The 13,508-nt window shown below is 58.4% G+C and overlaps 1 protein-coding gene across 2 annotated transcripts in view; it reads left to right on the top strand.

Moving 5' to 3' along the window:
• The window catches only part of HM13 (histocompatibility minor 13), a 37,297-nt gene extending 26,541 nt beyond the window's left edge, over positions 1-10,756 (top strand). The window contains exons 9-13 of one of the 2 annotated variants that reach the window (XM_077769362.1): positions 731-767; positions 3,111-3,213; positions 7,263-7,348; positions 9,057-9,203; positions 10,317-10,756. In XM_077769362.1, the coding sequence (XP_077625488.1) occupies positions 731-767; positions 3,111-3,213; positions 7,263-7,348; positions 9,057-9,203; positions 10,317-10,419 (476 nt within the window). In that variant the 3' untranslated portion in view covers positions 10,420-10,756. The remainder of the gene's footprint in view (positions 1-730; positions 768-3,110; positions 3,214-7,262; positions 7,349-9,056; positions 9,204-10,316) is intronic. The other variant, XM_077769360.1, reaches the window with a different exon arrangement.
• The last annotated feature ends 2,752 nt before the right edge of the window (positions 10,757-13,508 follow it).

Raw genomic sequence — 13,508 nt, 5'->3', positions numbered from 1 at the left:
ACTGCTTCCATGCGTTCCCTTAGTCAGAGTAGAGACCCAGCCCCTCCCTGTGCGCCACGGCCCTGCATGGCTGGTCTGTCCCTTGCATCTCCTGCTCTGGGCCACGCGTACCCTCTTTGGCGCCCTGACCCGTGCCACAGCGCCGGCCCCTCTTCCCTCTCCCTGGCGAGTGTCACTTCCTCAAAGAAGCCTTCGTTCCCCTTTCCCACTCCTCCTAGCCTGGCGTATCTCCTGCTAGACGTTCCCGTGACACGGAAAGCGCCCTTTCACGTTCCGGCATTTCATTACTGTTTGAGCAGCCTGTCCGGCTCCTGCCGCCTCAGCTGAGCTCTGTGTGTGCAGTGCTCTTGCTTACTGTGGCCTCCGGTGCCTGGTGCTCAGTACACATTCGGGTGGGCGGGCCCAGTGTGACACAGTGTGGTGCTGTGAGGTGCCAGGCCAGCGTGGGCCCAGACCAAAGCAAACTCCTGGGACTTTCTCATTGTTCTAAGTGGCCCGACGGCAGAGAAACAGGATTTCTGCCGGCAGGTGGCAGTGTTGGCCACACCCTTGGCCCCCAGTGATTGCTCCAGGACTGGGAGCCCGAGGTTGGGGACACAGTTTCGTGTTAGTTTACTACCCCCACGCCCTCCCCGCTGCGCCTCCTCATCCCAGGCAGGGGGCTCTGTCCCCGAGCCTTCCCAAGTGCTGGCTTCCCTGCCACCAACTAACCCTGGCTCTCTGCCCACAGGGATCTTCATTGCCTTGCTGCTGCGTTTTGACATCAGGTAAGCTGCCCTCGGGCTCCGTGAGCGAGGGGCTTTCTCTGGGCAGGGAATTCCGGGGGCTCCCGGGAGGCTTTCCGGAGCCCAGAGGTGTAACTTGGGGATCAGACAGACCCTCCACCCCCACAGCAGCCAGTGCCGGTCTGGTTTTATCTGCACCTTGAAGTTCTGAGTGTTCACAGAGCCTGTGACCAGAAACAAAAGAAGGATCACAGTCCAAGAGCTTTAAACCCACAAAGTTCTAGTGGTATTCAGAGTGCTTTCTCTGTGCGTCCTTAGCAAGTGATCTGTCCTTTCTGTGCTAAGGTTTCTCATTCTGAATGTAGTGGAGAACAAGAGCTCCCACCTCAGTAGTACCTGGAAAATCTGGAGGGAGTGCTAAGCACAGGGTCCCCGGGCAACCCAGCTGCTACCCAATCAGTACTCTTCACGTATTATCAGCCCAGGGTCAGGTCACTGCGTCCCAGCAGGGCTAGCCCCTCCCTGCCCTCTGTTTACTCAGATTCCTTCCGTCCATTGTAGAAAGTGTGCACTGCACAGGGAGAGGAAAGGGGGCCAGCTTGAGTCCCCACTCCCAACAGAAGAGCTTGTCCTGTTACCTAAGCACCTGGGCGGCTGGGCCTCCCACCAGCAGGTGGCGCTCCGTCTTCCCGGTGCAAGGCTGGCAGCTGTACCATGAACTTCAAGATGGTTTATGAACTTTTCTCTATCTCCTCGTGCCCAGTAATTGCAGAAGCAGTGACGGTGTTGACAGTGATAACAAGCTCTGTGCTAGTGCCACTGAAATCTAATTGGCCTGTGAAACCTGCCCCCTGCTCACGTACATCTGGGTTATTTGTGTAGTAGCGCTCAGTCCTCGTGAACATGGGCTTACAGCCTTTGGAGGGGACCTGGCCAGTTCGTAAGTAGACGCAAGTCGGTGCCAGCTGGCTGTAGTCGTGGCTGCTCAGCGGCAATACAGAGAGAACCCCAGGAGAGTCCGTGGACCCCCTGCTAGCACAGATTCACCTTCCGCTGCTGGCACCCTCAGAGGCAGGCTCTCATTCCTAGCCTGGCTTTGCAGGATCGGCCAGCCCTTCAGAGCTGGTTCCCAGGCTCGCACATCCAAGGTGGTCAGCTTCAGCCCAGCGCCCAGGCAGTGAAGCTCCCAGAGCACTTGGCACTGGGCTCAGCCGCATCCGGGACGAGGAGAAAAGGGATGGGAAGGACACATTCACGGTGCAGGTGGCATTGGGGACATGCAGAGGTCATGGAGCTGATGTTGAAGGGAAGTCCTGTAACGGCAGTGTGATCCAGCCCTTCTGAGGCTGATCTTGGGTGAATTGGCTCCAGGAAGCTACTGGCACTTGATCCAATGTAGTCAGGGTTCATTTAGTGGACAGAACAGGTTACTGAACTGTTGCATCCACTGTACTGAGAAGGAATAACTCAGCATTGCAGTTTCTGTGTCCGTGCTTCTCTGAGCTCGACTCCCCCATATCAGATTCATCCCGGTAGTGTTTTTCAAAATGCACCCTCCTGGGGTGTGTGGGGGGCTCAGTCGGTTAAGCATCTGACTCTTCAGCTCAGGTCATGGTCTCGTGGTGTATGAGTTTGAGCCCTGCGTCTGGCTCTGTGCTGACAGCACGGAACCTGCCTGGGATCCTCTCTCTCCTTCTCTCCCTGCCCCTCCCCCACTCGTGTACCTGCACTTTCTTTCTCAAAATAAATAAACTTATTTTTAAATAGGCAGGGGTGCCTGGGTGGCTCAGTTGGTTGAGTGTCATGGGTTCAAGCCTCACATTGGACTCTCTGTTGTCAATGTAGAACCCCTTTTGGATCAGATGTTCCCCTCTCTCTCTGCCCCTCCCCACCGCTTGCACTCTCTCCATCTCCTTCTGCCTCTCCCTCTCTCAAAAATAAACTTTAAACAGTAATTTTTAAAAATGCAGATTCCTGAACCTTGCCCCAGACCTATTCAGTCAGATTCCCTGGGATTTGGACCTGAAAGTCTATTGTTTTTTTGGCTCTTTGAAATTTTATGCAAGCTTTCTAGGGGACTTGTATGCTGGCTGAAGTCTTAGAGCCACTGTTCTAGGTCATGGCACTGGATACTTGCAACCACTGAGCAGATGGGTCATGGTTTTCCCGTTTTGCAGATGAGTAAACTGAGGCCTAAAAGAAGGAAAGTGACTTGTCCAAAGACCTCTAGCTGGGGCAGTACCTGAATGCCCGGCCAGTGCCAAACTCTCCGCCATCCCGCCCAGCCTCCATGATCTACCCCAGCCACCCCTCGGAAGAGGTGGTGCTCCTCCCGTGCCTGTAACTAACCCTCCTCCTCCTCTTTCTCCCCACGCCTTCCTGAAGCTTAAAGAAGAACACCCACACGTACTTCTACACCAGCTTCGCAGCCTACATCTTCGGCCTGGGCCTTACCATTTTCATCATGCACATCTTCAAGCACGCCCAGGTGAGTAGGGCTGTGCCCAGGGCATCGGGAATGCTCTCCCTGCAGGTAGCGGGGACTTGCGTACACAGGGTTCATCTCCCGCACACAACAGCCGCCCAGAGGTAGGTGCTCCCCAGCGGTGTCAGGTTGCGCATGTCTGTGACCCTGGGCCCTTCCCCCGTGGCTGTCTGCGGGTGCCACCGCTGCTCCCGGTACCACAGGCACACAAGTGGCGAGGGGGAGGAGCACAGATACCCGCCATGCCTGTCACCTTCGTCAGGAAGGCAGTCCCTCTCCCAGAACGCTCTTGGCAGAGCTTTGCTCGAATCTCATGGGCCAGATCGGTGTCCCATGGTCCCTACTTCAGGGAGCCCAGGAAAGAGGGGCTCCAGCTTCTGAGCCTCAGTAGTGGGGCCAGTGGAACAGTGTCAAGTGGGTGTCTCAGCCCGATGCCCAGCCTACCAGATGAGAGGTAAGCTGTTTGGGGCCCTCTCTGCTGACTCCCCAAGCATCCAGCCTCTGCTTCTGCCTCCCGCCAAGGCGGGTACTGAGCCGCCACAGAGTGAAGCAGGGTGGGCTGAGGACGGAGAGCTGTTATTGAGACCTGAGGAGACCTGAGGAAGGGGAGACCGGGAGGGGACTGCCAGTACACTGAGAAGCAGCCCTTCCCATGCACCAGTCTCCGCTCAGTTCTTCGAGAGGGTCCTCGAGGGCAGATAAGGGGAAGGAGGTCCGGTGCCACGTGGCCGGCGTGGGCTGGAGCCAGGATCCCAGAGTGTGGAAACCAAGCCAGGCTCTGAGCCAGGCAGCAGGCGAGGCCAGGGGAAACGAAGGCCAAGGGGACTCCGGTGGGAGGAAGTCCCGAACCCGCCTCCCCCCAATCTGTTCACGGCAGGAGTCTTGCTTGATTTCCTTCGGTGGTCATTTAAAAAAAAAAAGGAAGAATAGTAATCGTTGCCAGACTGGAGTTTTGTGAGGATGAAATGAGTTGGTGTTGGGAAAGTGCTCACGATTGTGCCTGGCCCAGGTAGTATTAGCTGTCCTTGTTGTCACTGTCCTCTCCATCCTCCACTCCCCCTGCTCCCCTCCCCTCTTTCCCCCCTCCCCGGGTCACCAGCCACAGAGAAGCCACCTTCGAGTTAATCACAAGAGCTGTTTGTGGGGCACTTACTCTGTGCCAGGCGCTGTGCTAAACCCTTTTGCTCATTAGCTCGTTTAGTCCCTACAGTACCTACAACATTTGTGAGCTAAACAGTAGTAGTCTCATTCTACACAATATCCAAGGTCCAGAGTCCCACCGCCCAGCCTGTGGGTGGAGAAACCAAGAACCAGTGAGGAACCAGCCTCTTACTTGCTTCTGCTCGGCCTGCAAGCCGAAAGGGACACACAACGGACAAGGAGGTCACCGAGAGTGACTGGACGTGGCTTGGGGGACTACCTCAGAGTCCTGTGGGAGGTCTCAGATTCCAAGCCCAGAGCCATTCCCCCAGAGGCCACCAGGTGGCAGCCTTGCCCTCTGCCTTGGCTAGACTTGAGGATCCCCTTGGGAATCCCCCTCCCCCCCACACACTGGCTGGAGAGGTGGCCCTCTGTGCCGGGACACTGTAGCCCAGAGACCGAACGGGACCTCCCGGGTCACACAGCAAGTTGAGCCCGGCCCTAAGTGGAGCCCCGGACTCGGCCCCTGGCCCCAGGCCTGTGCTGCCCACTAGCAGCAGCCCAGTCCTTGCCCCCATCATCCACGAGGGCGTCCCCCTGGAAATCTTGGGAAGGGGCTCCAGGCCACAAGGGTGACCTGTTTCTCAAAGACCCTCTTCCTCTCCACGACACAGGCAGCCCCGGCACCGGCAGCTCCCTAGGTGGGAGTCCCTGCGGTGCTGCTTATGTGGTTTTCAACCCCCGTAGCCTCTACCCAAAAACCCCCTCCAAGCCAGGGGTCTGGCAGCCTCCCAAAAAGGCCTCCTTCCAGATGATCGTGTGATCTCGTCATACAGAGAGAGGGAAGCAGTTAGTCATAGCCACACAGCAGAGTGGAGGCCGGTTGGGGAGCCAGGAGCCCAACGCCCAGCTCACCATCCGGAGCTATACATCCCAGCCTCTCCTTGGCGCCTACTTTGAAGAGGGTCCTTGGTGCCTTGAGAGGAAAGAAAATAATAGGCTCTCAGAGGAGCTTTCAGGGGCCCCCGGCCCTTAAGGGCTGTCCTTTCCCTCTTCTGATCTTCAGTCTCTTTGTAAAGTGAATATGAGGAAATATTTTGAGAAATTGAATTCTAATAAGTTACATCTGTTTCGTTTTCTATTTCACAAATTTATGCTTTTGCCTTCATTATTTTCTTTCTACTTTTTGGTGTTTCTTTTTTCGGCTTCTTGACTTAAAAGCTAAAATTAATTCAAGTCTTTGGTGTTTTCTAATAAATGCGCCTAGAGATAATACATTTTCCTCTGAGTACTGCTTTGGCTGCTTCTCACAGGTTTTGGTGTGGACTTTTGTCATTGTCATTTCTATCACTTTCCAAAAGGCCTAAAAGCCTAACTCACCCAAATCCTGACTCACAGCAAATACCTAATATAGTGGGAAGAGCTCAGCCATTTACACAGCTCGTGTGGCCTTAGGTGAGTCATTTCTCCTAATCTAAACCTCTATAGCATCGTCTGTAGAGCCCAAATTGTGTTATTAGCTCCAAGAGTAGTACATGTGAAGTGATGTGGTTCACAGCCCGTGCGTGGCAAGTGCCAAGAAATGGTCTGAAGGTCAGGCCTGGGGAGCTGCGGACCCCTGGCCTCTGACCAGGGCCTGGCTTCACCTTCGGAGAACGGTCTCCACACCTTACCCCAGTCCTCTCCTCTTAACTTTATGAGCACCCATGAAGAAGCTGTTTGGTTAGAATTTACCAGGCCTCCTTCCGGAACTCCAGGAATAGAGCAGTGCCCGAGACGGCTGTGGACCCAGCCCTCATGAAGTTCACAGCCTAGCAGCGGAGAGACCCAAGCCTGTAATGACACAGCAGCGTTCCACTCCAGATTGCCAGGGGACGCTGCAGGGCACGGCCGGGGCCCTGAGGGGACGAAAGGGCCTGGCTCTTTGCCAGGGAAGGCTTTCCCAGAAAAGTAAAAGTGAGCAGAGGTCCGAAGGAGGAGGAATCTAGACAGAAGTGGGAAGAGCATTGCAGGCAGCGGAAACTGCTTGTGCAGAGGTCCTGTGGCTGGAGGTGACAAGGAGGCCCAAAGCAAGATCATTGTGGCCAGAGTAGGGCGGGTCAGGTGACACTGGAGAAGGAAGCGGTGTCACATCTCACAGGGACTGCAGGCCCCTGGGAGCACTGGTGGTCATGGAGGGTTGGGCAGTCATGTCCAGCTTTCAGGTGCTGTGGGGAAAAGAATAGCTTTGGAGTCTGGTACGCCTGAGGTCCAGCCCCCAGTTTACGAGGCCTGTGCCATCCCATCCTCCCGAAGCATCCTCCTGTGAGCAAGACGGACTGAAATGCTCCTTGGGAGGCTGAGCTCCATGCAGCGTGCACAGCACGTGCCCCATCCTGTGCTCCAAACCCGGCTTCCACAGAAGCCTCCGCACAGGCTCTAGGGCCACACTGCCTGGGTCAGGGTGTTGTAACAGCACCTCCTGGAGTGTTGGTTAAGGACACAGACTTCCACCCTGAGACCCGGGAAGCAATGGTGGGGAGGATCTGAGGCCTGAGCTCGGCACCTGCCCTCACCCTCTGGCTCGTCCATTCTCAGCCACCCCCCTGGTCTCTGGGACTAGGACCCACCCAGGAGGTTGCTTGTTTGAACCTGATGTCCCAGGTGATTAGGCTACTGCCAGCCAGACCCCTGGGCACCCTTAAAGCCCTGCGTGCTTGAGTTTCTTCGGGTTCCTTGCATTCCCTCCCAGGGAGGAGCACCCTGGTCAGAGAGCCGGGAGCCCCAGGGGAGGGCCCAGCCACAGACGGTGCTCTGGGAACCTGGGCAGTCACTGTCCCTTAGTCACACCCAGGAGAGGGTTGGAGTGATGGGTGTGGCCCTGGGCAGGTACCCTGTCCAGCATTTCATCACCGGCCTCTGTTCTCTCGTAGCCTGCCCTTCTATACCTGGTCCCCGCCTGCATTGGCTTTCCTGTCCTGGTGGCACTGGCCAAGGGAGAAGTGACAGAGATGTTCAGGTAAGGCGGGGCGGGGGGGGCAGACGTCCTCACGGCTCAGGTGCACCTGCAGGCGGCCAGCGGAGCCTGCCGGGGCTGCTCGTACACGTCTCCAGGGGAACATTGTTCCCGCCACCAGCCCCACCTCTTGTCCTTTCTGCCAGCACGTGGGTGCCCGGCCTGTGGCGCCAGCGGGAACCTTTCCTCGGGCTGCGAGCCAGGGGAGGGCAGCCCCCACATCCAGATGCCTGCTGGGGCTTGAGAAGAGACTGGCTAGGATAGTTCCCCCCAGGCTGCCCCGCTGTCAGGCGCCCTGGGTTCCCAGCCCGACTCTGCCACCACTTGACTTCAGGCATGTCCTCCCCTTTCCCTGGCCTCAGCTTTCCCATGTGAGTAATAGGGAGGGTCCTAGTGCGGTGGGAGGTACCCCGGATTGGAAATCCAAGGTCAGTCCCTGTTGAGCCGCCTCAGTGGCTCCAACCCACAGCCCCATCTCAGCGAATGTGTCGCTCGCACACATACATACCCCTTCCCCGTGGCCCTGCGCACACCGGCCACACCTGGTGCACAGCCCCACCCGTACCCCAGGGCCTGCGTGACTCTGACAGGTGTCTGCTCCCCAGCACCCCGACCCCGCCTGCCAGGAACCCAGAAATAACTGCCAGCTGCGACTGAAGCTGCCCACTCGGGGGCCTCCCTCCCAGCTCCACCTGCCCGGCCTCCGAGTTGTCCCTCAAGCGCCTGCCAGGGCCATCTGTGCACCTGGCTGCCTGCAGGGGAACCTGTGACTCACCCCTCCCCCGTACCTGCCTCTGCCCTCCCTATCTTGCCCAGGAGCCCCAGGCTCCCGACCTGCCCGCCAGAGCCTCCTGGCCTGGCTGGGCCCTGTGGGCTCTGAGGCAAGGCTGGGGGATGAACTCAGAGGCGGGTCTGGCGGCAGGGGTGGGATCTGATCTGACACCTGAGCTCAACACCTGCCCTTGCCCTCTGGCTCCTCCGTTCTCAGCCACCCCCCTGCCGTGTTGTAAGCCCCTCCCACCAGTCCCTGTCCTGCTGTGTCCACACTGGGCCAAGCAGCCAGGGCGCCTGCTCGGTGCTGGGGGTCCCTGAATATCCTCCCCCCACTTAGGCGCCTTACGCCCCTTCTGCCCCTGCCCCCGGGAGACTCTCGGCTTCAGGTGAGAAAGCAGGTGGGCTCTCTCTTTCTCCATCTCTCCCCAGTTCTCCACCTTACCTTCCGTTTTCCTCTTCCCTTAAGAGACATTCTCCTCTTTTTTAGTCACTTGTTTATTTTTAAGTACATAACACAGTCACGTGGCTCCAAATTTCACAGCCACGGAAAGGAAAACCCCTCTGTTGCATAGCCCTTCAGAGAGCGCTTCGCTGCTAAGGGCACAGGCGCCCTGCTCACCCATGCAGCCGGTGGCACCCGGAGCATCCTGCATCCGGGCTTTTCACACGACGGTAGATCTCGGAGGTGTTTCTGCAGCAGCACGTGCTCATTGAGAACGTCCTTGTTCTTTTGCACAATTGCATAGTGTCCCCTCGTACGGGTGCGTCTTTTTTATCCTCTAGTAACTTCTGGCTTCTTTCCGCGGAGTCTGAAAGTGCCGCAGAAGACACAAATAAGACCCGGCTCTGCATCCTGCTCCTTGCAAGGGAAGTCTCTCTCCTCCCCCGTCCTTTCCTCTCCATCTCTTTTTTCCTGTCTTCTCTGTCTCTCACACAGCTACGAGTCCTCGGCGGAAATCCTGCCTCACACCCCGAGACTCACCCACTTCCCCACAGTCTCGGGCTCCCCAGCCAGCCTGGCCGACTCCATGCAGCAGAAGCTAGCTGGCCCTCGCCGCCGGCGCCCGCAGAATGCCAGCGCTCTGTAATGCCCGGCGGGTGCCCACCTGCCCGCTTCCCCCCCACTGCCCCGGGGCCCAAGGTAGGGCAGACAGCCAAGCTCCAGGGCCCGGGGTAGGGAGCGTGGCCAGGGCAGTCACTACCCCAGCCTCGGGGCCGGGGGCAGGGCTCTAGAACCTCACTGTCCTCACCGGTAGCACGGGGCTCGTGCGAGAGAGCAGGCAGTGACAGCCCTGGTCGTCCCGGAGTAGATGCCCCTGCACGTAACCCCGGGCAGATCACTCTCCTCTCTGGAGCCTCTCCCTGTTCATCTGTAAGTGGGCACATTCCCACCTCACGGGAGTTCCCTGGGGAAGAGACACAGGTACTGTCCTTGGTGTGAGCTCAGGTGTTCAGTAAGTGGGGCCCATAGCAAGAGCTAAGCCAGGGTGGCGGCCTTCAAGAGTGGCACCATGCCGTCCGCCAGTAGTGCGACCCCCTGCCTGCCTGCACCCCTGGGGCTGACCGGGGGGAATCCTGGCCATACACTCTCGGAAGCAGCCCATCTCCATGGCCTCGTCCTGGCCGCCCCGTTTCTCCCCCACCCTCTCTGGTAGAAAGTTTAAGAAGCTTTTTTTCTTTTAATGTTTATTTATTTCTGAGAGAGAGAGGCAGCATGAGCAGGGGAGGGTCAGAGAGAGAGAGGGAGACACAGAATCTGAAACAGGCTCCAGGCTCTGAGCTGTCAGCACAGAGCCCGACGTGGGGCTTGAACCCACGAACCATGAGATCATGACCTGAGCCGAAGTTGGATGCTCAACTGACTGAGCCACCCAGGCGCCCCATAAAGTTCAAGAAGCTTAAAGTTAGTCCACCCAACCCCAGCCCACCGTCCCTCCATCTCCCTCCCTCCCTCCCTCCCTCCACTGCCCTTGCTACCTCTGGGCACCACGAGGCACAGAGAGAGGAGAGCAGCCTGTGTGAGGAGGGCATACGGTGGGGCCAGGGCCAAGGAGGATTGCTGGGCTGTGGATGCCAGGCTGGTGTTCCTCGGGCGCCCCGGGATTCTCCCGGGACAGTGGGGAGGTGGGGCCCAGAGATTCCGCCCTCCCCCTCCTCTAAATTAGGTGTCGTTTTTATTGTTTTGTTTTTTGGTCAGTTATGAGGAGTCAAATCCTAAGGATCCAGCAGCAGTGACAGAGGGATCCAAAGAGGGAACAGAGACCTCAGCGTCGAAGGGGCTGGAGAAGAAGGAGAATTGATGCGGCTGGTGCCTGACCCGCTGAGGGCCAGGCAGGCAGGCGAGGACGGACCAGCACAGGCCTGCTCGGGCAGAGGGCGCAGGAGGCCTGGCAGCTCCGGGAGCGGGGCCTCCCGTGGCCTGGTTCCCTCTTACCCCTTCTCTGGCCTTCTCTGCCCCTTCGCACCCCCTGCAGGCAAAGGAAGCCCCCAACCTCCCCCACCCTCCCAGAGGCCAGGTGGGGAAAGTGGGTCTGATTTTTAGATTTTTGTATTGTGGACTGACTTTGCCTTACATTAAAAATTCATCCCATCGCCCGGGCAGGCCACCGTGCCCCTGGAGGGGTTCTTTGCACCCAGCATCTTGCATTGACTTTACCAGCTCTTGCCCTCCCACCCAGAAACTTCCATGCAAGCCCCTTCCTGGGGACGGTGAACTCTCAACAGCCTGGGAGAGAGGCCCTGACCTCCAGGTCCTTCCATCCTCCTGGGTGCCCACCCAGCGCCTGGCTAGCTCAGCGCCCCGTGGATGCCCTCTAGCCAGCAGAGGGGGCCCCCGAGCCTGCCTTCAACCCCCCCACCTTCTCCTTTTCAGTTCTCCTTGCCACTTGCAACATGTGAGGGCTGTGAGGCTGTGGGACAGGTGCTCTGTGTGTCACCCACCCACCCCAGCAGGTCTGCAAGGAGGGTACCGAAAAGCCGACCCGACTCAGCAAGGGGCCCGGTATCTGCAAAGCTAGAGAAATGTGCAGGGCCTCATGGCCCCCAGGGAGGAGTTTAGGTTTTATTCCCAGGCTGGCAGGAGCCCGCTTCCCCAGGCCTGATGTCCATATGGCTTCAGCTGGAGAGCACTTGGACTCCAGGTCACCCTGGAGATCAAGCTCCCATCATTCTGTTCTGCTCATTCCCAGAGTTCTTCCCAAACTGACTATGCAAGGCCAGAACTGATTATCCTGTTGCTAGAAGCCACACACCCCACCCCTACCCCCACATGGGGGCCAGTCACAGCACAAGGGCCAGGGCCCCTGAGAGGCCGGAGCGGCAGGACACGAGGCCCAGGGCTTCTGAGAGGCGATCCAGGCCCAAGAGCTGGAGATCCCAGAGCCGGGGTTTCTCTGAAGTTTGCTGCAGACAGCAAGCAGCCCCGACCTGCAGGCAAGTCTGCAGTGGGCAAGGCACGGGCACAGCCCTTCTCCACCTGCCTGGTGCAGGGAGAAGCGAGTGGGAGGGGGTGAACACTGGTCTGAGACTCAGGCCTCCCAACTCCCAGACCAGAGCTCTCTTCTGCCCAAGCTTTGGGTTCAAAGGTTGGAAATAACTGGCTTCCAGACAGTTCGGATGTGGCCAGAAGACAAGCATGAGCAGAGAATAGGAAGTACCCGTGTAATCACACTCCATACAGGATCTCACTTCCTTTCCGTTTTAGGCTCCGGGTGCTAGTCCTAAACCCCCTTGTGCAAATGAGACCACCGAGGTGGGTTGTCCGCGCATATGGATTGGGTATCAAGCAATCCACACTGAATCCCAAAGTTCATAAGGACTGTGCGACTCCCCTCTAGACCCTAGGCCTGCATCACTGATTGCCGTTCTGGGCACCTTTGAGACGGCCACCCAACTTCTCTGGGCTTACAGAGAAGGAAAGGTCGGATGTCTCCGAGGGTTCTCCCAGCCACGAGGTCCCCTTCAGGGGCTTCTCGGATCCCCGCCACCTCCAGAGGGGAGGCCGTGTGGTCCTGGAACAAGGCCCCTCTGAGGGCAGCAGATGGGGCAGGCAGCCCAGGCACACAGCATGGTTGGCTCCGAGGCCCAGGGCCCACAAAGGCTTCATTGAGTCACCGCCGGCCCCCGGCGGAGGCTGAGGTGGCAGTGGCGCCGGGCGCCTGCCACCTAATGACCGTCCTGGCCCGGCCAGATGTTCCGCAGACCTCGGCAGCGGCCATCCAGGGCCCGCCCGGCCAGCCGGCACCGCAGAGGCCACTCTAATTCCAATTAACCAGCTTCAGCTGAGCAAACAGCGGGCAGCGGTGGCCCAGCCCGGGCGGTAGGCCCGGCCCGCAGAGCCTCCGAGTCTAGACTCCAGATGTGAACCGCCACCGCCAGAGTCCCATGGAAAAATGGCACCGGGCCGGGCACGGACCGGGCCTGCACGCGGGAGGGGTAGGGGTGAGTGGCTGGGCAGGGCTCCGGGTGGGCTTTGCGCCAGCCTCACCCTGGGGTGGGGGTGCATTCTTGGGAAATTGCTCCAAAACCCCCAAGTTCTGTCCCTGATAGAGGAAGGCTCCTCTGGGGACCCCATCTCCCCTGACGAAGCAGGCAGCAGGGGGCTCCAATGGGGAGGCCGGCGCTGCGGAGAGCCCTAATACAGCTTCTTCGTTTGTATTTAACATGTTTCCAGCAATTATGTTTGGGGTTTTAAAAATACTTATTTAATCGTTATAACAGCCCTGTAAGGTAGTACCATCGTGTTTACAGATAAAGGAAATCGAAGTACAGAGACATTAAGGGCTCAGGGGGGATTTGAACCCGGGACGCTTGGCTTCCGAGACCGTGATGTTCACCACAGGTGCTGTTTGACATAAATCGGGATACTGGATTCCAGGGGAGCAGCGCTGGGGAAGAGGGTCAGCTTCTGGCCCGGCAGGGGTGGCCCCCACCCTGTGCCTGGAGGGGCCTGCCCACTCTGTCCTGTTTCCTCAGCTGTGAAATGGGTTAAGACCCTCCCAGAAGGGCAGCCCCAACTTCTGGGGTGAAAGCCTTGAGATACCCCGTCGCACCTCAGCACCAGGAAGGAGCTGGGCACCGGTCAAGTCGCTGGGCACAGCAGGGAACCCAGATCAGGAGCCCGCTCCTGAGCTGAAACTGTGATAGGCTTGAAATGGCTGAAAAAGTGAATAATGTCAACACTTGGGGCAGGAAAGGTGCCTCCGGTTTCCACAATCCTGTCTGGGGTCCCTTCGAGGCAAGACGATGGCTTTCGAGATCCAAGAGGTCAGAGTTCATCTGTCCTTGCACAAANGGGCCCGGGCCGGGGCCGCCCCCCGGGGGGCGGGGCCAAGCGGCCCAGCCGTGGTGTCGGATCAGCCTGTGCGATCCCTGAATCCCCGCTCTGCCT

This window comes from Crocuta crocuta, unplaced genomic scaffold (assembly GCF_008692635.1).
Source record: "Crocuta crocuta isolate KB4526 unplaced genomic scaffold, BGI_CrCroc_1.0 scaffold445, whole genome shotgun sequence".
NCBI classification, from domain to species: Eukaryota; Metazoa; Chordata; class Mammalia; order Carnivora; family Hyaenidae; genus Crocuta; species Crocuta crocuta.
The sequence above is the reverse complement of the archived record's forward strand: the minus strand, read 5'-3'. Positions and strand labels throughout refer to the sequence as shown.